The 26546-nt window shown below is 40.3% G+C and overlaps 4 protein-coding genes across 4 annotated transcripts; all 4 read left to right on the forward strand.

Moving 5' to 3' along the window:
* The first annotated feature begins 1786 nt into the window (after positions 1-1786).
* LOC135944523 (transient receptor potential cation channel protein painless-like) lies at positions 1787-6397 on the forward strand. Its single transcript, XM_065491536.1, has 7 exons — positions 1787-1824; positions 2494-2674; positions 2728-3161; positions 3734-4075; positions 4515-5143; positions 5198-5546; positions 5598-6397. The coding sequence occupies exons 1-7, from the start codon at positions 1814-1816 to the stop codon at positions 6214-6216; spliced, it is 2565 nt and encodes an 854-aa protein (XP_065347608.1). The 5' UTR covers positions 1787-1813; the 3' UTR covers positions 6217-6397.
* Positions 6398-7050: 653 nt separating this feature from the next.
* On the forward strand, positions 7051-11340 carry LOC135944521 (transient receptor potential cation channel protein painless-like). Its single transcript, XM_065491529.1, has 3 exons — positions 7051-7310; positions 7702-7842; positions 8382-11340. Exons 2-3 carry the CDS (start codon positions 7711-7713, stop codon positions 10947-10949), a joined length of 2700 nt encoding a protein of 899 aa, XP_065347601.1. The 5' UTR covers positions 7051-7310; positions 7702-7710; the 3' UTR covers positions 10950-11340.
* A 1999-nt stretch (positions 11341-13339) lies between these two features.
* On the forward strand, positions 13340-19647 carry LOC135942947 (transient receptor potential cation channel protein painless-like). The gene is made up of 7 exons (XM_065489305.1): positions 13340-13551; positions 14018-14172; positions 14534-17106; positions 17887-18647; positions 18703-18784; positions 18840-18923; positions 18999-19647. The coding sequence occupies exons 2-4, from the start codon at positions 14026-14028 to the stop codon at positions 17924-17926; spliced, it is 2760 nt and encodes a 919-aa protein (XP_065345377.1). The 5' UTR covers positions 13340-13551; positions 14018-14025; the 3' UTR covers positions 17927-18647; positions 18703-18784; positions 18840-18923; positions 18999-19647.
* Positions 19648-20225: 578 nt separating this feature from the next.
* LOC135943441 (transient receptor potential cation channel protein painless-like) lies at positions 20226-26322 on the forward strand. Its single transcript, XM_065489972.1, has 5 exons — positions 20226-20409; positions 21646-21786; positions 21938-25276; positions 25415-25457; positions 25598-26322. The coding sequence occupies exons 2-3, from the start codon at positions 21655-21657 to the stop codon at positions 24509-24511; spliced, it is 2706 nt and encodes a 901-aa protein (XP_065346044.1). The 5' UTR covers positions 20226-20409; positions 21646-21654; the 3' UTR covers positions 24512-25276; positions 25415-25457; positions 25598-26322.
* Positions 26323-26546: the final 224 nt, after the last annotated feature.

The raw sequence follows: 26546 nt of genomic DNA on the forward strand, positions 1-26546 counted from the left end.
TAACCTGTTTTTGACTACTGCAAATTTTATCAAAATAATTCGAATTAAGATCATCTAATTTAACATATGTCCATCTGGTAGAAAAATGATAATAATTAATGAAGTTGCTGGTAGTCTCTGTCAGGATATCAAATTTCAAATTTCCAAGAAACTGTTGCCAACAACTTGATCTGGCCAATAACAATTGTGTTTAATTGCAGATTAACATTTTTAAGTGATATCAACACTACTAGCTTAACAAAGAGTTGAAATAAATGTTTAAGCAATGTTTTGAAATTTTAAAAGGTGAAAAACAACAGTAATCATGGTCGGCGCCAGACTAATTAATGATGTAAGCCAAATGAGCTAGCTTGATGGTCTAGATTTTGCGTGTGCTCGCCCACTGTTGCACTTTTACGACGCATTAGATGCCCTTTTACGGTGACGTATTGCCTCTTGGAGTGCACGTTCTCTTTATTTACGGCACATACGTTACAGCAGCTTAGTACAATATCAACGCGTGATTATGATGGATTACTTTTCTCTTCTCGCTGCCGCGTCTTGTTTTCAAACCACGGCCATATACGAGTGTCATGCATGTAAAAAACACAAGAGTGGGGAAATATTGAGAAATTTACTCTATCTTTTAACAAAATGTCATCTAATAAATTCATCTAAAATCTTTAATTTCACGGTCAGTCAGTTTCATTTAAGCGCCGATTAAAGGAAACCAGAAGGTTCAAGAGATCCGGCCTTTTAAGTAGAAGCACATTCATGACGTCTCTTCATGACAACTCTCGCTATACACCGCGATGACTCAGTCGCAAATATATACTCGCGGGCGGCCAGTGTGCTTCGACTGGTGTAATAAAAGGAAAGATGTTCAGCGGTCGAAACATTGCAATTTTACCAATTGATAAAAATTAAATGAAATAGGCGTCAAATTCTATGCGCGTAGTACCTCACGGGATTCCCGTAGGATAAAAGCTATACTCAAATATGTTATTTTTGGCAGATTCGAGTCAGATAAGAATGAGCACTTTAATTTTATTCTGCAATTTTTCAACTTGTTAGCCTTCCATACCTGATTGTTTCCCTTGTGAGAATAGCCGCTGCAAAACCAGTAGATAGGACTAATTGAAATTTGGCATTATTGTTTAACAGTAGAAGGATGATTTTAAAATAAGAATTCAGTTTTCGCCTGTCACCCACTCTGTGTTGACGCGGGTCGTTTAATAGTGCAGTGCAGAACCCAATTCAAAGGGGGGGGGGGGGGGGTGTCCAAACTGTAAGTTAGCAAGAGAATTTGTCACTTTTAATTGTAAAACAATTTGAGTTCTGGTGTTTTATTTGTGTCCGATTGGATTGCAACTGTAAACCATTATTTCATCGACAAAATTCTTCATCTGAATTCATCGGTCTATATAATTTCAACCCCTCATTGTTTATACATTAACCTCAAATTGCATACATTAAATATGAAGATTTAAAAGGAAGAAATGGCAAACAGTACTAGGAAAATAAAGCTGAGCCGCAAAATAAATTTTTTCATTTTCAATATGATGGTGACGGTCATGAAAAAAGTGATATATCTCAAGTATTCACTGAGATATTTCATGAATGTGTGCACGCAGAGAGTGCGCGGAGTGTGAAATAAAATAGTCAGTCTCTAGAAGTCAAACAGAGCAGTTTATTTCCTTTCCTACATTCGCAGCCACCCCGCAACAACTACATTTCAAAAAGAAAAGTAATCTTTCGTAGCTATAAGAAATATAAAATATGTTCATGAGATGAGACTTACTGGCCACGTTTGTGACTCATCCTTCCAGTGCAAATGAGGACTGGGTGAGCAAAAAATCAATATCTATTATATTCATAGCTGTGATACAAATATTGTGACTTTGCCTAAAACTGCGAGAGGTAAACAATGGGAACGTCGATTTTTATTTTAGTTTACTTTATCTGATGCACTCCGTTTAGTTTATGCTAATGAGGTTTTGAATAACCGAAACATTCTGTCCTAGTTGGGGTGCTGGTTGAAAAAGATTATTTATGATTTTTGCAAAGAAAATTAATTGCTGGTCCCAAAAGTCGTGGCTATTCTAAATTTCCGTAATTTTAACAGTAAGCGCGCGTTGTCTCAAATTTTTATCGTTGAAGATAACAAGGAAGCGATAGTTTTTTTATCGTTGAGAAATAATATTTTTGTGTAGAAGGAAGAAGTTGCTCAATTCATTCATAAGATAATAAAACACCAAAAATCCCATTCTCTTTTCACCATTTTTTGCCTTCATACCCTTTAATAAGTGAGTTCGTGCCTTGAATTAGGGCTCCAGCGAACGGAATTTTATTATTTACACTTGAGGTGAATTAGACCGACATATTCCTGGTTCCTAATTGGTCTTGATTGTGCTAAAGTTATGTAGCCGGCTTTGTTTGCTCAACTTATCAGCATGAGCACAATATTTATTTAACACCTCTCTCCCCCACGAGCAAGCACGTATCTGCTTTCAGTTATCCAGTGTACGACGCATCCGACTCCTCTGCGTGCAGGAAAGACGAAACGATGGGACAAGGGTACTTTGGCAGCCGCCCGAAGCGCAGGGATCGCCAGCAAAAGCTGCTTATGGGTCCCGCCAAGAACATCAGGGAGCTGACCGAACGCACCCTCGACCTCTACTGGGCCAGCCGAACAGTTAGCCAATCGCAGCTCACCTCTCGCAGAAATACTAATCCGATTCTTCGCAGGGCAACCACAAGCTCGTGGCAAGCCTGCTGCGGCGTGGCGCCGACCCGACGGTTTGCCATCCGGACAGCGGCGAGGGCCCGCTGCACGTTGCCGCCTGCCACGGACACTTCAAGGTGGTGCAGGAGCTGCTGGAGAACGGCTGCGGGCCGAACGTGCGGACGGCGTTCCCGGCCGACGAGACGGCCCTGCATGTATTAGTGCGCAACTGCAGCGCCGCCAAGATTACGTGGACAAGGGCCCGCGAGGTCAAGTGCCTGCGCGAGGTGCTGGCGGCGCCAGGCCTCGACGTAGACGCTTGCGACGGCGCCGGCCTTACTGCGGTCCACTTGGCCGCCAGATTTGGCCTCTGGGACTTTGTCGACCTTGTGCTGACGAGGAATCCAAACCTGGACCTGCGCATCGACGGAGAAACCGCCAGGGAGATCATCTTCAGGTGGCCATTTTTAAAATTGAGGATTCCAAAAAAGTACCAATTTATTCCTTAGCTCTAGCTGACAACGTATCTTTCTGGCTAAAAACAATTATTCACCATTTAAAAGTGAACATTAACTATTGTAGAAATAATACTAATCAGTTACACTGAGGACAAATTTTAATTTTAATGGTGTAAAACATTAATATTTATCTCGAGCATAGTTATATTTACGCTGTAAATATTTTTACTACACAAAATTTAATTGTTTTTTACTTTAAATATCGTATTTTGCCTTCCAAAAGGGTTTAAATAAAACTATCAATATTTAAGGATAAACAAAAATATAATTTGTAAATTTTGAAAATTATGAACCATTAGACACTCAGAAAATAATCTCTTCCCCGTTATTTTAAAGCAAATAAATGTTGCAAAAATATCCCAAAACTGTATTTTTTGCTATGAAATAACTAAAATTGCCAAAAAATCATTTATAATTTACAAACTATATGCTACCTGAAATAACTCTGAAATTCCCAAGTATAGCAATTTTCTTTGACCGAGTCCTCTGATTTTCAAACCAGTAATTTCAGGGACAGCGGGCGTCAGTGGAACAACCTGCCGACGCGCAGGTCAGAGAGCCAGGTCGTTAGTACTCTCCAGATTTTGCTCGCCTGCCTCAGGGACCGCAGGGAGGACGAGTTTCTGCAGATGATGGAATCTGTCGACGACGGCGAAGTATCCAAGGTGGAGATGCAAAATTGCTTGAAAATGGCCTGCAGTTACGGCTGTCTCAGGGCCGTCCAACTCCTCCTGCACCGCGGCGCCGATCCCAACGACTTTGCCTACGAGCCTCCAGTCGTCATGGCGGCAAAACTCGGTCATGCAGACGTGCTGCAGACTCTACTCGAGACCGGAACTGTTGTCCTCAACAGGTAAGATTAACCTTGCAATACGTGTAACGAAAAAAGGAAATTGGAGTGTTATGACGGTGCTTATTGTTTTAATGCAAGAAATTTCAATTTCAATCATATTTTGGAACCGATTCCACTTTTATTTTAGTTTTAAATAATATAGCGCGAAAAAAATATAAATCTACTGCACTCCACACTTTTGGTCTGTGTTTTTTCGTTTTAATTAACAAAATATGCCAACATACAACGCTGTAAATATTGGAAAAGAAAATGAGTAAATTAAAAGAGTAAAAGACTTTGAGGACAAATTACTAATAAATATAAATAAATAAATACTAAAGAAAATAAATATTAATTTCTTAAAAATTATAGTTAAAAAAATTAAAATTTTAATATTTTGATTACTTGTCAGCCTAATAGCTCCTACAATTGATACAGATTTTCAATCGTGTCTTTTCAGATGCGATCACCCTTTGTGGCAGAGGAGTCCGCTCCATTTAGCCGTGCTTTCAGCTTGCTCGAGCAGCGCACCCAGCAAATACCTGAGGTGCATCGCTTTGCTTCTGGAGAGTAGGCACGGACTGGACTTGGACAACGTTGACTTCCGCGGCAACACAGCGCTGCACTACGCGGCCAAGAGCCCGCAACGCGACCTGACGCGCCTCTTGCTGCGTGCTGGATGCGACGTGTTCGTTTGCAACCAACATAACGAGCCTGGCTTTCTGCACGTGGGCGTCGACGAGCTGCGGGCCCACTTGGACGGATTCGTGAGCCAAAAAGGCCTGGCTGCCAGGAACCACAGTCTGGAGCTCTATTACCAGTTTTTACGGAGTAAAAGACTCACGGGCGGCGAAATGCAGCCGATGCTGCTGCTGGGAAGATCAAAGGCGCACAGACCGCTGCTCAGCCACCCACTGCTCACGTCCTTCCTGCATCTCAAGTGGCAGAGACTGAAGCCCTTCTTTTATTGCAAGTTTTTTGCTTATTTTCTGTTCGCAACAGCACTTTCTGTCTACATTTATCACGTCGTTCAGGCCACCGCGCTGCAGAGTACACAGTACGTCAGATGGATCAGTGTCGGACTATTAGGTACTTTTTTTAAAATTTGAAATGACTCAGAGAATAATTTAATTTATATTTCAGGTGTTTTTGTCTTTGGTGAAGTGTTGGAGGCTTGCGTCTCTATAAAAAGATACTTGAACAATTTTGAAAACGTGCTGAAGCTGGTGCTGATTGTTCTGTCAGTGGTGTTGCTAACAGCCGGCGAAATCATTGAGCCGTGGCCACGTCGGTACGTGGCTACGGCCACCGTCATTTGCGCCTATGTCGAGTTGGCCCTTTTGATTGGCACGCACCCGCGATTCGCCACTTACATCGACATGTACCTCCGAGTGTCTCGCAACTTTGCGGGTCTTTTCTTCCTCTTCAGCTTCCTCATCTTCGCATTTGCTTTTTCTTTTTTCGTCCTCTATCAAGATGACGCAGACAACACGTGAGGAATTATTTATTTCATTTAGGCTCCTTATTTTATTTATTTTTTCAGGTTTTTCTCAACTCTCGGCGGGTCCGTTTTCAAAACAGTTATCATGTTAACTGGAGAGATGGAGGCTGACAACCTGAACACCAACCTTTTGGGCTATCTTCTTTTCCTGGCCTTTGTACTTTTTGTGCCGATCTGCCTGGTGAACCTGGTGACAGGCCTTGCGGTCAGTGACATTGCCGCCATCAGACAAGAGGCCGAAGTGGGCCTGATTGCGGCCAAGGTTGAACTCTACGCCGACATCGAGTCCCTTCTGCTGGGCTCGGCCCTTCAAGCTCTGCCCAGGTGCTGCTGTAGTTTTGTGGACCGCAAGATTCGCTTGCTCGGCAATTTTCTGGTGGACAACAAGCTCGTCTGGTATTTGGACTTTGACAACAAGATGGAACCAGACTCGAGCCAGGTCAGCTGGTTTTCTAAGTTTGTGCCGGAATCGTTGAAAAAGTTCCGCAGGATCGAGTGGTTAGCCATAGTGGAGGAAGCTCTGAAAATTTCGTCGGCACCTCCTGTCGACCAACAGGCGTCCACCATCGCTTCTTTGGAGGCAAAGATTGAGCAAATGCAGTTGCAGGTTGCTGAACTAGTCAGCATAATTAAGAAATCGGAAAATGCAAAGCATGTTTAATGTGCAAATTTAAAAAAAATGAACACTTCCTATAGCCGGTCTTTAATTTCAATTGGACTCGTAAAAAACTTTGGTAGCGACAATTTTGCTCTATTTCAATAATTCCATTTTAAAAGGTCCTATGAAAAATCACTGAAACCGAATTCACAAAAATTATACTGTGAAATAGAGATATTATAGAGATGTAAACCAATTTGTAATTGTTTATTTATTTTATTTTTTATTCCTTTCAATTTTGACTACAGATTTTCGTGTATATTTATAAGCTTCCAAATGCAATTTATGACAAAGGCTTAAAATGAACTCTATTGACAAAACTTACAAAAAGAGGTAGTTATGCAACCTGCGAAACTCTTATGACTAGAAGTTGCATACTTCGTATAATTCAGTTTACAGTAACACAGGAAGCAGCAGAAAATAATTTTTAAAGAATGTTCATTGCAGGAAACCCCTACTAGTCAAGCAGACTCAGAAAGAAATTAAATTATATGTTTGTTGTGCTTCCTCTCATTTTTTGATAGTTAAAACTTGTCAAAAATTTACAATATACCTATGTCTTTTATTCATTGCGGGAGCAAAACGATTACATTTTGAGCAAGACAGTCTAATATGCATAGATTAAATTTAAAGAACTGTCGAGATATAAACACCCAATTTTAATAAAATATTTATTTTTACACGCTGCCGTCTTTTCACATGGCGTCGAAATAAAGCAGAATAGAAAAAAAGTGGAAAAATTAAGAGAGCCGGTTTTGAGAGTAGCTAAGCTCAGATTTTCTTGACATAATTTTCTTCCCATCAGACTGGGTGGAAAAAATAAAAACAGAGTTGTTCCAGATCCGTTTTGGTTGTGTGCCACTAGTTGCCATAGAGCGATTGGCCTCCCTGCTGCTATGCCTAATGTAATGGGAGTGCAGAGCAACTTCCATACGGCGGCAGCGCATGCAAAACATTTTTCACCCGCAAAAGGGACAGGAGGAAAAAAGTGGATCGATATTGTGAAAGCGACTCTGGCGACGCGTTTTAAAAATTGCCATACACGCGACGGCCATTCGCTGATCAACTCGCACAGAAAAACCCTGGAAGACTGATAAGTAAGTAGCCTCTGAATATTCTGCTTAAATGTTCATTTGTTGCTCACCTTTGTCATATATATGCCCTGCTTTTCGTTGCTGCAGATATTGCATTGCTTTAGAGAGGGGTATTTGTTCTGTTTGTTTTAAAATAAATACGCCTTGGAGAGTTGACGATTGCGGCTTCTGTGCGTGTAGGAACTGCACACGTTAAGATAACTGGATTAAGCGTACAACTGCTAAAATAAGCACACAAGAGCACCTGCAAAGAAATATATATGAAAAGAGCGATTCACACAGAGCTTACTATTTTGAAGGTTTAACTTTGTTTAGTAGATAAAAATGGGATGACAAACAACTGCGCATTTTGATTTTAGTTTAGGGGCACATAAATAAAGATACATTTTTACAGGTAGGAAAAATGATTGATGAAAAATTGGAGGATTTAATGCGAAAGGGTGATACAACAGAATTCAACAGAATATTGAAAACAACAACCGACTTCGATCCTAATTATCTTCTGCGCCAAATCTGCAACTCCGACAGCGTCAAGGTAAGTCACGAGAAAAAATTAATTTTTTAATATTTAATTTATTAAAATAGACTTTTGATTTGTGATAAATTCTATCAGCATGAAACAATGTTAAATGGTTACTGGAGGGGACCAAATTTTGAGGATTATACATGTATTTACTCGTCGATTTCCATGCCATATGGATATAATTATTTTTTGTTCTGTGTCAATTAGATGTATCATTATGAACCCCAATAAAGTAGTTTTTGTGGAAAAAGATGTGAAAATTATCATATTTTGAAATGTTTAACAAAAAAAGTTAGTTTAAGAGAAGCAGCAAAGAGTTGTAAAAATTGACTCAAACGATTGTAGGCTTAGTGTTATACGCATAGTACTGCGTTTAATAAATTATTCATTCATTAATCATATTGACGTTTTAGAAATGTTAAAATGCGAGTTTTATTTACTTGTTAATGAAATCAGAATATTCTAGTTACAAAAGAACAAAGAAAAATTCTTTTTTGTCTCTACGGCTCCATCATTGCGTTGAATTCTAATAAGCTCTGTCTCGCTTTTAGGAGGAAACGCTTGCGACGTTTGCAACAAACCTACTGGAAAAATTTGACGCTCATGGAATTGTAAGTCCCATTCCCATTCACTTGGCAGCGGAAAAGGGCCGAGCAATCTTACTGGCCACCCTTATTAATCACCCAAAACACCCTGCTGACGTCACCGTTGTCAATTATTATGGCGAAACGGCTATTAACTCTGCAGTTCGAGGTGCAGTAGAGAGGAAGGAAAAAGACCCGAAGAGTGAGGAAAACGCTCTTAAATGCATCAAACTCCTGGTGGATAAGAACTGCAGCATTCACGTCAGGGACAACGTGTCCAACAAATTCACGCCGGTTCACTTGGCAGCGAAAAATCAATTATGGCAACTGGTGGAATTTTTTCTCGAACAAGGAGTGAACATCGACGTGGAAATTGGGAACGAAACGGCCAGGCAGTTTATAGAGGATTTCAACCCAGAGTGGGAGAAAAATTACAAAGGAGACACGACCAAGGGCGAGGACAGCAGGGATGTGCTGATTTCCCAACTGGAAAATAACAGAAACACCAACAAAGAGGAGATTTTTCAAAACTGGATGAAAGACAACGAATCGAGTCTCAGGGTCAACGATCCCTGCAAAGGAAGATATACCTTTTTGGAGTGCGCCATTAAAAACCGATTACCTGCAATGGCCCGCGAGCTCATCGAAAGAGGGGCAAATCCGAATCCTGCGTTCATTCTTGCTCTGATGGCGGGCGAGCAGTACTTGGACATATTGAAGGAGTCCAAGTTCAAGCTGGATATTATGCAACTGGCTCAGGGCGACTCAAAGCACACTGTCCTTCACAAGGCAGTGCTGTCTGAAAAACCCACCGTGAGCGTGATCGATTTCTTGCTCAAAGAGGCCAAGAGGCAACAAATAGAGGACTTTGACTTGTGGATTAACGCGAGGGATTACAACGGGTGCACCGCCCTTCACCTCGCATCTAAACGCCATTTAAAAGATGTGATCGCAACTCTACTGCGAAATAAGGCGAATATGTTTGTTTGCAACAATTTCGATCTGCCCGCCTTCTACCACATTCGGCCAGAGCAGATCGAAGAGCATCTCAACGAACAGATACAGCTCACTGCCTCACTAAATGATGAAAATTACGGAGTTATTTTTGACCTGGGCTTCCTCAACATTCCCCGCGGAATACACAAGACAAATGAGGAGCAAAAGAAGGGTGGTAAAGAAATATACCACCCAGTTGAAAAAGATGAAAACAAAAGAGAGCAATTCAAAAACGAAACAATATACCCTGAAATGGAGCCTCTTATTATGCTTGCGGAATCGCCCATTCACAACTCATTACTGCAGCATCCCGTTGTTAGAGTCTTCCTGCAGCTCAAGTGGCAGCGCCTTTACTGGTTTTATTGGCTCAACTGCATTTTTTACCTCATCTTCGTGATATCTTTCTTCGCATTTGTCTTCAGCATCGACTTGAAGAAAATCGACAGCGATGGCGCTTTTAATTCAACCAGTTTAAGTGACAAAAACGACGATGAAAATCTTTACTTTAAACACCACCATCTATTTCAAATGACCACCGCTGTATTGACCTTTTTCTTAGCCCTGAGAGAACTCTCACAAGCTCTGTTCCTCACAGAAAAATACTTATTGAATTGGGAGAACTGGCTCGAAGTGCTCATCATCCTGCTAACATTTTTACTGCTGATTGCACCGTTCAGCAAGGCCCTTGCCTCCGCGCTTTCGCTTCTAATCTGCCTGGAAATGTTTCTCCTGATGAGCCGGTATCCGCGACTCGCAAATTACATCCACATGTTTTTCCAAGTAGCCCGAAACTTTGTGAAGTTTCTTTCGTGGTACTTTTTGATGATTCTGGCGTTTGGATTTTCCTTTTATATACTCTTCCCACACTGCAAAGGAAACCCAGAGGATGGCTGCAAAATATTTTTCAATACCATCCCTTATTCAATTTTCAAGACAGTTATAATGATTTCCGGCGAGTATGAATCCGGCGATTTGAAGTTTGACCACGTTTCCATCGTGAGCCACCTAATTTTCATCGCGTTCCTCTTTTTCATTTCAATCGTCATGGTTAACCTGCTCAACGGTTTGGCAGTCAGCGACACGCAGCAGATAAAAAACGACGCCGAACTGATATTCTGCAAGTCTCAAGCGAAATTTTTCCACGACATTGAAACAACCCTTTTAATGACCTACCGCGAGGGAGGCCGCTGCCCCGCGGCGCTAAGATCATTTGCGCGTTGGATGAGCAAGAAAATTCTTCTAATTGACAACCTTCTAGCAAAACAAGAAAATACAGTAACAGTTTTGCTAAATAAAAACAACGAAGTCAAGCCCGACGTTCGTTTGTACAAGGACAACGAAATTTGCATGCTGTTTTGCGCTTGCAAAATGTTCCCATCTGGAGTGCGAAGAATATGCAACAAATACAACACCATCGTCAGAGACGCTCTTTTAATTGTTAACAAAAATGAAGAGCGCGAAAATGAGGTATCCGCACGTCTTCAGCGCCTTGAAGAACTCGTCCAGACGCTGTTGCGTCAGAAACCAGCGAACAATTAAATTTATATCCTTCATTATCCTAAGTCCTACCGTTTCTGCATGTAAATCTACGCACTGATAATAGAGGTCTCGCGTTTATCCGATGGGAATTTTGTCCGGAAGTGATGGAGGGGCCATCAACCAGCACGCTACCAGCTGCCGGTAATTATAATAAATAGACTACGAGTTTTCAAGCAATATTTTTTAAGAAGAACAATAAACACGACTACTCTAAGGGGCACACCGGAGACACCCCTTTTACCGCCAAATCAGAGTGCCAGTGGATTCAGAAATTTGGAAGGCGCAGCCGCGGGTTCTGCTAGCTCGCAACTTTACCGTCTCGTGCCGTCAGCAGCAGCGACATCGAGCAAAACAAAGCTCGGTGGGCCTCAAAGGGCATAGACAGCCATGTCCGCTGCCGAAAGAAAAAAGATATACAAGCAGGCGGGGGACTCGAAGCTGGAGGAATGGAGCGATGACACCAGCACGAGTTTCCTCGACGAACTGGCCGCGGACGGCGACCTGAGCGACGCCTTCAGGTCCTTTGTCAAGCAGAACTGCGGTGACGGCCCTTCGGAGGCATGGGAGCTGTTGAGGAAAGGGACGCATGAACCCTCGGAAGAGATTCGCCAGAGACTTCAAACAATTTTGAATCAAGGAGGAGTCCGAGTGCTTGACATGGAAGCAAAAGATTTTGACAATGAGGACGTTAGTTGGTGCGAATTTTTTAAGAAGATGACCACTGATTTAAGAACTAATTTTCCTGAAAAACCCTGTCTCGACGCCTTCAGAGCAGAGGTCAGCGACTATAGGAAGGAAAACAAACCACCCGGAATGACTCTTAGGTAATCCAGTCATAAAATTTCAAGTGAAAAAATCCTGTATAAATTTCAAAGAGTTGTCATATCATAATATGATTCAACGTTTCCGTTTCAGAAAGCGCTTTGCGAGGAGCTGCAGCTTGTTCTAAAAAATTATGGTAAGACGAACGCATAAAATTTTTGAAGCACCTACTGTTAAAATAAAAAATTAATATTTTACTGACTTCAAACACACTAACACCAGACGCTTTGTTTTGAGACACGTATAATTGACATCAAAAGCCATCCAACGCACTCAAGTAGTGATTGTTATGCAGAGGAAATATCAATGTGTTGTGCCGACTTTCAATTAGTTTGGCTCTGGCCGGCTGTGAGCTCAAAACGAGGTGCATTAAAAGATGATAACCACTCAGGTGAATGACTCTCAGCAACGCTGATGGAGGGTCACTAAAAGATGATTTAATGGCCTATAGTTTTTATGCAATTAGAATTTTATTGATCTATCCGAAAAATCGTACAAATAAATCAAATATATTGTGGTTCGATATTATTTTAACTGACATTAAAGGTCTCATTGTGTTTGCTTGATGTCTGAAAGTGATTTGTCGTATCTAAATAGATATGAAAATATTTTGTAATTAATTTTTTACTTAAGTTTTAAAATGAATTGGAATGTTTTTAATCAATTAATATAGGCTCAATTAAATTTTGCTTCCTGGGATTAAGTCTCGTCACGTTGTTTACCAGAAATGCTTCACTCACCCTCTTCTAAACGTGTCTTTCTACAAACGCATAAAATGTTTTTTAACAGTGAAAATAAAAAAATCTTGTAGATGATATTTTGGATAGTTGCATAGTTATATTTTGATTACGGGGAACACTAAAATCATCAACCCTTTTTTATTTTGTTTTATGATACCCCTGATTAGATAATTCTACGCAACATTCTTTTCACCGGTTGCTTCACAGGTTAATACTAAACCCCAGATACCTCTTAGCATTGTTAACACACTGAGGGTTAGTGTCATTATTGTTAAACCAACACGAAAATACTCCACGCTTGTAAATTTGCACAAAGCTTTGTACAAAAATTACCCATGAATCAAAAGAGTTCCTTCTGCTGTATAATTTAATAAAAATAATAAAGTCTTATGAGCATTGCATTTTATTTTTTGGTGTTTACTTGACAGCCCCTCAAGCATAAAAAATAATATGTATAAAATCATTTTTATCATCAAACTGAAAATTAAAATATTCGCTGTAAAAAGGCGTTTATTTTTCTGAGTCTTTTTTTAATTTGTTTTGAAAAATTTATATTTTATCATGAAACATCCGTGCGAATTCATGCAAGTTAATATGTACAATACTTAACACCATGTGAACTTACAGTTATGCTATATTCACAATGAGATACGCCCAGATTGCAGAATATTGCTTTTCCTTTATTTAAGTTTCACCATTCACGTTTAAAAATTAACCTGAATTAGAATATTGGAAATGAAATTTTCAAATGAACATTGAAAAGTAAAAATAAAGTTCCTGAATTGTATCTATTGTTTCGTCCGGGAAGTGAGTCACTACAACACATGCGAAACGTCACTGGCGGCGCGCGATTGGCCGCCCTGCTGCCTCGCCTAATGTTACCTGGTAGCACAAAGAGCAGAGAGGAGTCTAGCGGAGCAGACGCAACACACCTTTTATCCCACGTAGGACAGGTGAAAAGAGGATCAATAAAGTGTGTGTAACTCTTACGACGCTCCCGATAATACGCATCCAAGAAAGTCCGATTTTCAGCCCCAAATGTAAGTAGTGTTCAACAGCTTCTTGCTATCTTTCAACTTAAGAAAATTAATCTTGGCATTTTATAATATAAAATCAGTCTTTATAAATCTGATTTAAAAGACAGATGTTCGCAGAGAGAGCTCTTACCACCTCTGTTTCTTTTTTCTGTTAAGCATTTATTACGATTTCTTGGGGAAACAAAATAAAATATTCAACAAAAGGAAAGTCAGAATGCGCATTGTCCAAATTGATTAATAATGCTCTGTTGAAATTAAAAGTAATAAATTAAGTGTCATTGGGCATATATCAATTTTAGTCACCTTAAATTCTTTTGGATAGTATCGTACAACACTAAGTTTTTCTAGCAACACACTATATCGTATTAAAGATAAGCGAACGCGTGGAGAAAACCACTTCCTTTTCCCACTTAACTAGTAACTATATACTACAGAAATCGATCATAATAATGATCTTCTTTAATTTCAGATAGAATAATGACAACAAATAAGATGGATACCGAGAAATTGATAGATCTGATGAACAGCGGTAGCGAAATTGAATTTTGCAATTTCTTGGAGAACGCTCATAATTTAAATCCTGTTCATATTCTACGCGTTATTTGCGACGCAAAAAACATTGAGGTTCGTATTTTTACAGCAATATAACAAGAGGTCTCAGCCGCGTGAAATTAGGCGGTGGCGGTGGCTAACAAATTTTTAATAATTAATATTTAAAAGTTTGAAAGTGCATACCGGCCCGAAGGGCCAGATACCATTTTCATTTCAAGCACTTTTCAATTCTTTCGAATTTTTTACCGCGGGCTGGCGCGGCTGGGACTGCTTATCCAAAGCCACGGCGGCTGGCGGCTGACCACGTGACCCAAAATTGGCCAGCTCTCACGGTGTAGCTGGCTGAGACCTCTTAATATAATAATTAAAATAAAATATTAAGCCACTTCTAGAATGGAGACGTGAACATAAAAATTGATTGATTTTTTTCCAGGAAGAAACTCGTTGCAAATTTGCCACAAAACTACTGGAAAAGCACGACGCTCACGGCAGCAAAGCACCCTTTCCAGTTCACCAAGCAGCAGGAAATGGTTACTTCCAACTATGCAGTGCTCTAATCAGGCACCCAAAACACCCCGCGAACGTAAAGGTGCGGAGTTTAAATGGTGAAACCACTATCATCCGGGTCGTGCGCGGGGCAGTGAAAAGAAAAAGCGACGCTACCAGTGAAGAGGATGCCCTAAATCTCATCGAGACATTAACAGGAATTGATCCCGCAAGCGTCCACGTCAGAGACAATGTGACTAACAAATATACTGCTGTTCACTTGGCAGCAAAGCATGGGCTTTGGAAGTTAGTCGAATTTTTCCTTAAAAACAATGCTAACATTAACATTCAAATTGGAGACGATACAGCCAGGCAATTAATAGCGGCCTACCACGAAGACTGGGTGAAAGATTACGCTGGAAGTACTGAACTGGGCGAAGATCGCATGGAACAATTGGTTTCGGAGTTGGAAAATTCACAGAAGGGCAAAGAGCAGATATTCAGCAAATGGCTAGAAGACAATAAATCAAATCTGCAATTAGACGAGCTGTGCAAAGGAGAATACACATTGCTGCAGTATGCCATACGGAACCGACTCCCCAATATGGCTAAGAGTCTTATTGCGAGGAATGCCGATCCAAATACTGCATTTTATTGTGCCCTCGATGCAGGAGAGGAATACTTTACCATCATAAAGGAGTCACAAATAAAGCTGAACGTAACGCCGTTGGACGACCTAAAGCAAACCGTTCTCCATAAAGCAGTGCTTTCTGAATGTCCAAGCGTCAATGTGGTGGAGTTTTTGATTAATGCCGCGAGGGAGCAAGAAAATGTGGATTTTGTAAAGTGGATAAATGCCAAGGACCATAATGGCTTGACCGTTCTTCACATTGCTGCCGTGCTGTACTTAAATGACGTGGTGATTCTCCTGCTTAAAAATGACGCCAATATATTCATTAAAGATGATTTCGACCTGCCCGCTTTTTACCACGTCCAGCCAGAGTTGATTGAAGAACATTTGGACAGACAGATCACACGTACGGAGCCTCTGAAAGACTACGGAATTGTTTTCGACCTCCGTTTTCTCGATGTTCCGCGCGAAAAGACAGAGAGAAGCGCGGATAAAGAGACCTCTATTATTATCTACCAGGCCGTTCCTAAGGACGAAAACAAGACAAAAGCGAGGGAATACGAAATTCAATCGGAAATGGAGCCGCTGAGAATGTTGGCGGACTCTTCTCTCCACTCACGCCTTCTGCAGCACCCTGTGATCAGGGCCTTCCTGCAACTCAAGTGGCAGCGCCTCTACTGGTTTTACTGGCTCAACTGTAGCTTTTACTTGGCGTTCGCACTTTCTTTCATTGCCTTTGTCTTCAGCGTAGACCTGAAGCATTTTGACGGCGAGGGCACGAAACTCTCCAACGCGAGCCACGCTGCTGGAGGAAAATATTTTCACAACGATCACCATCACTTGTTTCAACTGACCACAGGCATGTTGACATTTTTCCTAGCTCTCAGGGAGCTTTCCCAGGCCCTTTTCCTCACCACAAAATACATCTGTAACTGGGAAAATTGGCTCGAGGTGATCATCATCCTGCTGACATTTTTACTACTGGTCGTACCGTTCAGCAAAGCACTCGCCTCCGCCCTTACGCTACTCATCTCGCTGGAAATGTTTCTCCTCATGAGCCGCCACCCACGACTCGCTAATTACATTCACATGTTCCTCCAAGTGGCTCGCAACTTCGTCAAATTCCTTCTGTGGTACTTTTTGATGATTTTGGCTTTCGGATTTTCCTTCTACATCATTTTCCCCTTTTGCGAAAACAAGGACGACGAGTCGAAAAAGTGCAAAACCTTTTTCAACACCATATACGACTCAATTTTCAAGACGGTCGTCATGATTTCGGGCGAATTTGAAGCAGGGGAAATCGAATTTGACCACGTTTCTATCACCAGCCACCTGATTTTCATCGCATTCCTCTTTTTTATCTCAATTGTCATGGTGAATCTTCTAAACGGTCTAGCAGTCAGCGACACGCAGCAGATAAAAAATGACGCTGAACTCATATTCTGCAAGTCACAAGCGAAATTTTTCCACGACATTGAATCTACCCTCCTGATGACCTATCACGAAGGAGACAACTGTCCTTCAGTGTTCAGATCGTTTGCTAGATGGATAAGCAAGAAAATACTCCTGATCAACAATCTGCTCGCTGGGCACAACAATTCAGTGACTGTTTTGCTGCATAAAAACAACCAAGTCATTCCTGATGTGCGGCTCTTGAGTAAGAGCAGCGTTTTCAGGCTTTTTTGTGGGTGCCAAATACTGCCTCTACCAATTCGGAAAATTTGCAACACTTTCAACACAATTGTCAGAGATGCATTGCAAGTGATTAGTAAAAATGAAGAGCGCAGGAAAGCAGTAGAAGCCTCAGAAAAAATTGAAGAGCAGAATAAAGCTATTCCGGACCGTTTGCAGCGCCTTGAGGAGCTCGTCCAAACCCTCCTAACAGAGATGTGAGTAAACTCTTTTGTGTAAAAACAATCAAAATTGATGGCCTATAAAAATTAAATGTTAACTTAACGACCTCTATTTGACTATTTAATATTTTTAGTTTTGAAATTATCTGAGTGCAAACTGCTAGTACTAATTTGATGAAAGAGGCTTAAGTGGAAAATTTAAAATCCACATTATTTTTTTTTTTTTTTTGCTCTTTTTATCCTTGTCCGTCCGAGGACCGGGAAGGGCGCGCACTGCACTAGCACGAATGCTGAAACCCGGGTCCCAATAACACCGCGAACGGATAACATGGGCGCACCAGGCCGCACAGGGACCCAGCCAACCGAAGGGCCACTTGCCTCTGCACCGAGGACTGCATTGAAACGCTAGACATTCGTCCCGTGAAGCCAAATCACGCATGCTGGAAAGGTGCAAACCAGCAAGTAGCGAGTCGGCGCCGGTGCGCCTCCCAGCCCGTTGAGCAATTCGAGTCACTAAAGTAACCACTTTTTGCCATCTCTGACATTGGGTAGCCAGTATTAGATCTCCGAACTGCTCAAATACCTCACATTGCTTTGACACTCCTGAGAGTGCCTTAACAATGCGAGCCAACGGGCTGGTTAATTATATCAGTTTATTTTTCACCTCAAATATTACTTCCTAAAAATCTATTGTGTGGAAAAGTAAAAACTAAAGTAATATTAAATTCGTATTATGAGTTTGTTTATCTCAGCTAAAAAATTATGAGAGCAGCATCGTTTAAGTAAAAATTATTAATTCAAACTATTAAATTCCAGGTCTCAGCAGACACGACCGCGTAATGGAGTGAAACCATAAAATAACAGGCAGCTGGATTAAAAAAGACTAAATTAATTATTAGTCTGCTTTAGAAAAATTTTAACACTTAACATAATTTTGCACGTGCTTAATATTAGCTTTGCAAGTCTGACAATAATTAGCCCGCCAAATCGAAGCGACTGCTGCTTTGATATTCACCGGCGCAGCCGCAAAACTCTTTTGCCCCATCTGCTGAAGCAAAAGGGCTTCACCACTATGACGTTTGCTGCAACGCGGCCCCCAGCTGATCGGAGGACAACAGCAGAGCCAGCATGTCCGAAAGCGAAAGGAAGAAGATTTACAAAGAGGCCGGAGACAAATTACTAAAGGATTTCAGCTACACCCCTAATAACAAGGAGGAGCTGTTGGAAAAATTGGCTTTGGACTGCCACCTGAGCAAGGCCTTCGTGTCCTTCTTAAATGAATACTGCGAGGATGGAACTGCCGAGGTGTGGAAGCTGTTTAGGCAAGGATTCGAGGCAGAAAAAGCAAGAGAACCCACGCAGCACATTCGAGACGAAATCAAATCACTGTTAAATAGTGGAATGGTTTGTGTTAAAGCAATAGACTTTGACAAAGAAGGGTTCAGCTGGAAAGAAGCTCTCGTAAAGGTTACGGAAGACCTAAAGACTTCTTTGGATGGAAAACCGTGCAGCGTCTTATTTATAGCAGAAGTTAGCAGATACAGGCATGAGAATAAAACAAATGCAGAGTGTTTAAAGTGAGTAACAATCCATCCTCGTTGAATATATATTCTAATGAAATTAATTTTGCAGAAGACGCTCTGACGGAGACTGCAGTTTGTTTTAAAAATTGCGTTGATTGCGACTTAATTGGTGCTCAAGATAACGGATTTTGGTATATATAAGCTATGTTAATTTAAAAAAAATTACTAAAAATGTGCATTTCTCAGCTTTGTTTGGAAAATTGCAGCAGGGATTAGAATAATAAACACGATGACAGGAAGAGCTTAAAACGACTGCAAAAATTCAAGCTGGTTTGTTGCCCATTTGTTATCTTTAGGTTTTAATTTGATGGCAAATATTTTTATTTAATTTTAATCTTCTTTCAGATGGAGTTCCACTGCAGAGGGATTTCCGATGAAAATAAGGACCGTCTAAAAATGACTCAAATTTGAAATTATTTATGCGCCGCAAGTGCCATTATTGCCTCAAAAAACATTTTAGATCAGGATTAAATCCTCTCAAAGTTGCGTACGTAAAGGACATTTTAACGATATTTTTAAGTTGATACAGAGAATTTATACTATATTTATTCCGAAAAATTCGTTAGTTGTTTCTACAGCGGTAAAGAGGTGGCGTGCCGCTCTCTTTTGATAATACTCGGCGAGCTTTGCTTATTTTGGTTTTGGTGCACTCAGTTAAATTATTGATCCCCCGATCTACGCATGCGCAATTCACTCTTTTGATGGGCTTTGACACGCGCGTAGAAAAGGCACACGTGGTATTTGAAGTTTCGAAGAAGCAATTATTAGATGAAAATATGAGTGGTGTAACCTTTCGTGCAATAACCAAATTTGTCGATTTTTGTGTGTCCGTGTGATGCAGTTTTGCTTGTGTTCAAATAATCTGTTCAAAATAATGTGTACTACTGAGGCAGCTGTTGCCTACTGCTATACTTAATTACACTTCCATGAACAATTGTTCCTCAGTTCCCCTCTTAAAAAGAGGAAAATAAAATTTGTACAAAATTGAAATAAATAGAGTTTGATTCAAGAACAATTAAGCATAATAGCGATGAAAAATAGTACAGTATTAGTTTGTAATTTTGTTTTAAAAGGGCCCTACACTAATTATATTCACCTGAGCAACTCATTCTTTTTTTCCCATATGAAGCACTTCAAAAGTAACTGTTAAAATGTGCAGATGATCCCAAACTTAAAAAAGTCTTAAGAAATTGTTCGGATTCGATGTCTCGTTGGGTACAAGAACTGGATGTGAGCACTTACATATTGTCAGTTGATAGACATCATTTAAAATATTTATCAAAGCTGTAGAAAGGAAGCCTTTCAAAAAAGTATGTTGGATAGCTTAAAATACTTTCTCAAGGGCCCAAACATTGATAATTATAAGAAAGTTGTTTCTAATTTGATATTAAACACAAATTAATACAGCCAGTTTTAATGTTTTAATGCTTTTCACAAGGCAAGACAAGAATCGAGTAGCAATGGAAAATTATAATAGTTGCAGCAGTTGCAGATAAATATTTTTTGCGTTTAAGATAGTGTGAGCGCCTCGATTAGTTGCGAAAGCGCGATTGGCCTCCCTGCTACTTCGTGGATAATGGGAGAGTGCAGAGGGAACGGCTCTCATGGAGCAGTCGCAGCGCTTAATTATGCAAAACAGTTTTACCCACAGAAATAGGGATCGATAAGGAGCATGCGACTCTGGCGACGCATTTGATATATCTTGCCATTTACTGATCAACTGTCGCAGAGGAGACACCCAAAAACTATCAGAGCAGTGAGTAACCACCCCTTGATATATTTTGCTTTTCGATTGTTGCTCAATTCTTATAAACATTCAATGCACTGCTGACTCGAGGCCAACGTAATTAATAAGAATGATTATTATCATTGTGTAAACCAAAACTGACCAAAAGATTTTCAACCGCCATTGGTGCTTTTTAAAAGGTCAGCTAACGATCAGAAGTTGATTTTCTGAATTTTCCAATCATGGAGGCGAATTATTTCCACCTGTTTATTCAGAACAGTAGTAAAATAGTCGCAAATTAATATAACTTTCAAACTGAACGTTAAAAGATAGTCTGTTTTGAGTAAAATTCAGTGCCAAAGAGATCTTGTTTACTGATTTTTCTTTGAGAAGAAAAACCATTTTCCTTTACTTTTAGCCTATTTAATCCAGCCAATTGTTCCTTAATGGGCTGCATATCTGACCTAAAAAAGATTTAAGCTATTGGGACGGTCCAATAGAAGAACTAGAATATTGGGCGGAACGTTAATTTTGGATGTTTGACTAAAGGTCACCTTGCGCCTGAACTTAGAAGACAAACTGTACCGCTCGACCGAAGTTCCTAGCGGGTTGCATAGATCTTAAAATAGTTTGACTCAACAAAAAAGATTATGATAGAAGTTCGTTGCTTGAGGAAATGTAATATAATATGCTCATGCGAAAATCTAATGAAAAACAAAAAAATTATAATATTTAATTGCAACATTCAAGTATACATAGCTTTACATACCAACTAAAGAGAACGATGCTGAAGAGTCTATTGTTTGTGGAATTTAGCAACAGTTTATCTCTACGATGTGCAGAAACGAAATCGCAGGACCAACTAGCAGTTAAATTTCAGATTTAACCAAATTTATCGAAAAATGAAATGTTATATCGATGATTTTTTACTTGAATTCGATTGCTCTCGTCGCGATCTACCCAACGGTGTGCGAATCATGAGCTAAATTTCCTTTCTGGCGAAATCAATCATGAATTACAATAAAGAGACAGTGCTCACCGCTCAATTAGCTTGCACATTTCAGAGCAGAATTTCTCAGAAATTTGATCTCTTTCCCAATGTTGAGAGAGTATTTCAGATAAAGGCTAAATGGATTTTTCGCAATTTTTCTGTAAAGCTTTACTTTAAAAACAATAATCCTGGAAAATCTTAAACGTTCTAAACAATCAACTAATAATGATGAGACTCTGAACTTCACATTAATTTAATTAGCGTATTTGGTGCAGGTTTCGAAAATGGATGAAAACAAACTGAAACTGTTGCTGCTAAAGGACGCTAGATATGAATTCAGTCGCTTTTTGGACACAGCTACTAACTTGGACGCTGGAAATCTCCTGCGTATAATATGCAGCACTGACAACATTAAGGTATGTTGAAATTAACCCTGTAGGAACCCCGCATATCCTAGGCTTGGTTTTTATCAGCCACCAAATAGAGCAACATATTAATTTTGACGCTTAAAATTAAGAACTTAATTAAGATTTAATTAATTAAAAAGATATTTCAAATCAATTTTAGGAGGACACTCGATGCGAGTTTGCCTCGAAATTATTGGAAAAGTACAACGCACATGAAGGAGAGAGTCCCTCCCCGGTATATTTAGCAGCGGAAAAAGGCCTGCTAAAACTGCTTGCAACTCTGATCAACCATCCCACGCACCCTGCCACCTCGGAGTTGTTCAACAGTTTAGGAGAGTCAGCCGTAAACGCTACCATTCGTGGGGCCGTTAGCAGAGCTAACAAAGATCCTTCAAGTGCGGAAGCTGCGTTAAAATGTGTGAAATTTCTTGCGGAGAAAAACTACAGTTTGGGCGCCAGGGACAACGTTTTCAACAAATTCACACCCGTGCATTTGGCGGCCGTTAATGGACTGTGGGATCTGGTCCAGTTTTTCCTCGATCGTAAAGTCAATATTGATATAAGGATCGGAGACAAGACGGCCAGGGAATTAATCGAAGTCACTCACCCGGAGTGGATAAAGGATTACGTGGGGGACTCGGAAAAAGGCGAGGATGACCGCGATGAGATGGTTTCATCATTGAAATGCTCTAAGAGCAGAAACGACAAGGAGAAATTATTCAGTACCTGGCTCAAGGAGAACGAATTGAACCTAAGGGTCAATGAATCCTGTAAAGGAGGGTACACCTTGCTGCAGTACGCAGTCATGCACAAATTGCCAGGGATGATCCAGGAGCTTATCAAGAGGAAGGCGGATCCAAACTCTGCTCTGTTGGACGCCCTTGAATCTGGAGAGGAATATTTTAACCTTCTGAGGGCATCTGACATGGAACTAAATTTACGACAGAAGGTTCGGGGAAAACTGTTACACAACGTTTTGCATGTTGCCGTGCTCTCTTTGAACTACAGTATAAGAGTAATCGAAGATTTATTAGAAGAGGCAAAGTTTCAGCAAATTGACAGCGCCGCTTGGATTAATGAAAGAGACCACAATGGTTGCACTGCCTTGCACCTTGCAGCCAAACGCCATTTAAAGGACGCTGTGGCTCTACTGCTGCATCACAAAGCTAGCTTATTCATCAAGGACAATTTCGACCTTCCCGCTTTTTATTACATTCGACCTGAGCTGATCGAGGAACATCTCGACGAACAGATTGAGCTAACTGAGCCATTAACGGCCAATTACGGAATAGTTTTCGATCTCGACTTCCTCCAAGCATACCCAGGAAGGAAAATTAAGTGTGAAGGGGAGGAACACAAAAACAACAAGGAGAGCTACCAGTCTGTGCCAAAAGAAGACGCAAAGTCTGAAATAATCGATGAATCCATACATCCAGAGATGGAGTCGCTAAAGATGATGTCTAAGTCACCAATTCACTGCCGCCTTCTTCAACACCCAGTAATTCGTGCCTTTTTGCAACTCAAATGGCAGCGCTTACACTGGTTCTATTGGTTCAACTGCATTTTCTACCTGATTTTTGCGATATCGTTTTTCGCATTCGTCTTCAGCATCAACCTAAAAGAACTCAACAATGAAAATAAACTAACCAACTCAAGCGACACAGGCAATGATGCAAGCCTCTATTATGCGCACCACCATCTGTTCCAAATAATCACCGCAGTGATGACCTTTTTCTTAACCTTGAGGGAGCTCTCACAGGCTCTGTTCCTCACGGAAAAATACTTTTTTAACTGGGAGAACTGGCTCGAGGTGGTCATCATCTTACTAACATTTTTGCTACTGATCGCACCGTTCAGCAAAGCTCTCGCCTCCGCACTGTCGCTCCTCATCTGCTTGGAAATGTTTCTCTTGATGAGTCGGTATCCGCGACTCGCCAATTACATCCACATGTTTCTCCAAGTGGCCCGAAATTTTGTTAAATTCTTATCATGGTACTTTTTGATGATTCTGGCGTTCGGATTCTCATTTTATATTATATTTCCGTTCTGCCACGTTGGAAAGGACTGCAAAACCTTTTTTAATACAGTTCCCACATCAATTTTCAAGACGGTTGTCATGATTTCTGGCGAGTTTGAATCTGGAGATATTGAATTTGACCACGTTTCCGTCGCCAGCCACCTGATATTCATCGCATTTTTATTCTTAATTTCCATCGTTATGATCAACCTATTAAATGGATTAGCAGTCAGCGACACGCAGCAGATAAAAAACGACGCCGAGTTAATTTTTTGCAAATCTCAAACCAAATTTTTTGACGACATTGAATCTACCCTTTTGATGACCTATCGTGAAGGAGACCGGTGCCCTACATTCCTCAAGTCACTCGCTCGGTGGATGAGCAAGAAAATCATGTTGATTGACAACCTTCTGGCTGAAAGCAACAATAAGGTGACTGTTTTACTGTACAAAAACAACGATGTGAAACCAGACGTTAGATTATTTGGAGGATACGACATTTTTAATTTGTGCGGCTGCAAAATGATCCCATCCGGGCTTTGCACTATTTGTAATACATTTAATACGATTATAAGAGATGCACTTCAAGTAGTCAACAAAAACGAGGAGCGCAGAGAAGCTTTGCTTCAGTTTAAGAAGAATGAGGAACGCAAAGAAGACATTCCTGCACGCCTGCAGCGTCTTGAAGAGCTAATCCGCTACCAGCAAATGCGTTAATAAGTCGTGCACTAAAATGTGTATTAATCCAGTGCCTATAATAATTAAATATTTTATTTAGAATTTCCAATGAGGCTCGTGAGCGTTTAGGACATCAAATCCCTTCTTCGACAACAAACAGAATAAGCGCCGAGCTTCCTTTGAAATAGAGCACACACGCATTTCGCGCCCGCCAAATCAAAATGATTTTCACCGCGGCTTCTGAATCCGAGGAGACCGGCAGGCGCAGCCGCGGCAACTCTTTCTGCTGGGTCCCTCCTCATCGGCAGTGTACAAACACAACCAAAAAAGGCCCTTCAAAAATCTAAACACCATGTCCGAAAAGGAGAGAATTCAGATCTACCAGCGAGTGGGGACCAACAAACTGAAAGAATGGGCCGACGACACCGATGAACGTTTTATGAAGGATCTGGCCGAGAACAGCGACCTGAGCGATGCCTTCAGGTCCTTCTTGAGACAACGCAGCGGGGATATATCTGCAGAGGCGTGGGAGCTGCTCAGGCAAGGAGCTGTGGCAGAAAGTGCGGGCAAGCCTTTTACAGATATTCGCAACCAGGTGAAGCAGAAGTTCAACGGTGGCTGTGTTCGCATTCACGAGAGCCACTTGAAAGTTGAAGACTTAGATAAAGAATCAATGGGCTACCTTTTTGAAACTGTGACTAAAAATCTGAAGACTTCATTTCCAGAACAACCTTGCATAGCTGAATTTAGACCAGAAATCAGCAAATACGTTAAGGAAAATAAGCCGAAATCAGAGTCATTAAGGTATGAAACAGTTTTAAGATTTTATTAATGGTTAAGTTCGAGTGTAAATGATATTACTAACATATTTTTGGTGAATTTAAAAAGCATGTTTATAATAATTCATGTCCTCGCCTAACAATTTTTGTTTGTTTGTTGCAGGAAGCATTTTACCCGAAGCTGCAGTTTATTTTAAAACCCACAAGTAAGTTAAATGCTATAAAAAGTATGTTATACTGTGTCTCCCTATTAACGTTCATTGCAGGAGTGCAAAAAATACCTTTAAGAAACCTGCCCCACCACTTTTTTAAATCCCTAATAACAAATTGATATGATCTGTTGCAGAAGCGACGAATGAATTGGAGCTCGCATTTTCCACAAACCAAATGCCTGCCTGCAGAAAAACAAAACATATTTTTTTTTAAATTTAACAAACTTGCGCAGTTACAAAAAATGATCTTGAAGAGCTGTTGAATTAAATAAGCTCACATCAGTACTAGAAATCATAAACCAAACCTAATTATTTTACTGTATTACTATTTTAGTGTTGAATTTTTATATTTATCTCAAGATATTGTTAAAAAATGGGGATGGAGCCAGTAAAATACATTGATTGGGCTGTTTATTACTAAAATCTATGGTTTCTTATCTATATGTATGACATGCTCCGCGTTATGGCCATCAGAATAAAAGCCAGAAATCCCTGAATTTTAATGTTAACGGGAAATCACGATTTGAAAGATTCGACGTGGTAGACAAAGTGCGTAATACAGGAAGGCTTGAAAACATGCATTTGTTGTAGGGCATGCGCGGTATTGATCGGAGCCATGTAAATGTTCTGTATTCATTATTTGTATTAGTCTCCACTTCACAAGTTGTAAACGTTAAATCATAACATTTGCTTGCAGGAAACATTTGTATTTTTATAATTATATATGTCAATCTACGACGCAGACGTTCTGAAATGCATTTAATGCAAAATATTCAGAGATTTGTTGATGAATTGTATGCTATGAAGTGTAACTTCAAATAATGTAAAATAAAAATAATAAAAATTAATATTATTTTCACCGCGATTTTTTACTTGTGTGGGTTGATCACAATTAAATCAGTTGAAGATATATTTGAATTAAAATCTGCAACGGACCATTAAAAAATATAGATTTTGTACACTAGCATTTTTTTAAATACAAGTAGTGCCTAAGCGCTCCTTACAGTATGGAAAGTTGTCATTAGAGATTTTAAACTTGGTCTGGCCCGTACAAAAAATTAAAACATGAAATAAACTTGGGTC

The sequence above is a fragment of the Cloeon dipterum genome, chromosome 4, assembly GCF_949628265.1.
Source record: "Cloeon dipterum chromosome 4, ieCloDipt1.1, whole genome shotgun sequence".
Taxonomy (NCBI): domain Eukaryota; kingdom Metazoa; phylum Arthropoda; class Insecta; order Ephemeroptera; family Baetidae; genus Cloeon; species Cloeon dipterum.

What these genes read in the sequence shown, in the direction of transcription:
- LOC135944523 (XM_065491536.1), top strand. An exon ending in TCTACTGGGCCAGCCGAACA is followed by an intron (nt 2,675 to 2,727) that starts GTTAGCCAATCG and finishes GATTCTTCGCAG; the next exon opens with GGCAACCACAAGCTCGTGGC. An exon ending in GATCAGTGTCGGACTATTAG is followed by an intron (nt 5,144 to 5,197) that starts GTACTTTTTTTA and finishes TTTATATTTCAG; the next exon opens with GTGTTTTTGTCTTTGGTGAA.
- LOC135944521 (XM_065491529.1), top strand. Translation starts at nt 7,711, where the DNA reads ATGATTGATGAAAAATTGGAGGATTTAATGCGAAAGGGTGATACAACA. An exon ending in GCAACTCCGACAGCGTCAAG is followed by an intron (nt 7,843 to 8,381) that starts GTAAGTCACGAG and finishes TCTCGCTTTTAG; the next exon opens with GAGGAAACGCTTGCGACGTT.
- LOC135942947 (XM_065489305.1), top strand. Translation starts at nt 14,026, where the DNA reads ATGACAACAAATAAGATGGATACCGAGAAATTGATAGATCTGATGAAC. An exon ending in GCGACGCAAAAAACATTGAG is followed by an intron (nt 14,173 to 14,533) that starts GTTCGTATTTTT and finishes ATTTTTTTCCAG; the next exon opens with GAAGAAACTCGTTGCAAATT. An exon ending in CAAACCCTCCTAACAGAGAT is followed by an intron (nt 17,107 to 17,886) that starts GTGAGTAAACTC and finishes ATTAAATTCCAG; the next exon opens with GTCTCAGCAGACACGACCGC.
- LOC135943441 (XM_065489972.1), top strand. Translation starts at nt 21,655, where the DNA reads ATGGATGAAAACAAACTGAAACTGTTGCTGCTAAAGGACGCTAGATAT. An exon ending in GCAGCACTGACAACATTAAG is followed by an intron (nt 21,787 to 21,937) that starts GTATGTTGAAAT and finishes AATCAATTTTAG; the next exon opens with GAGGACACTCGATGCGAGTT.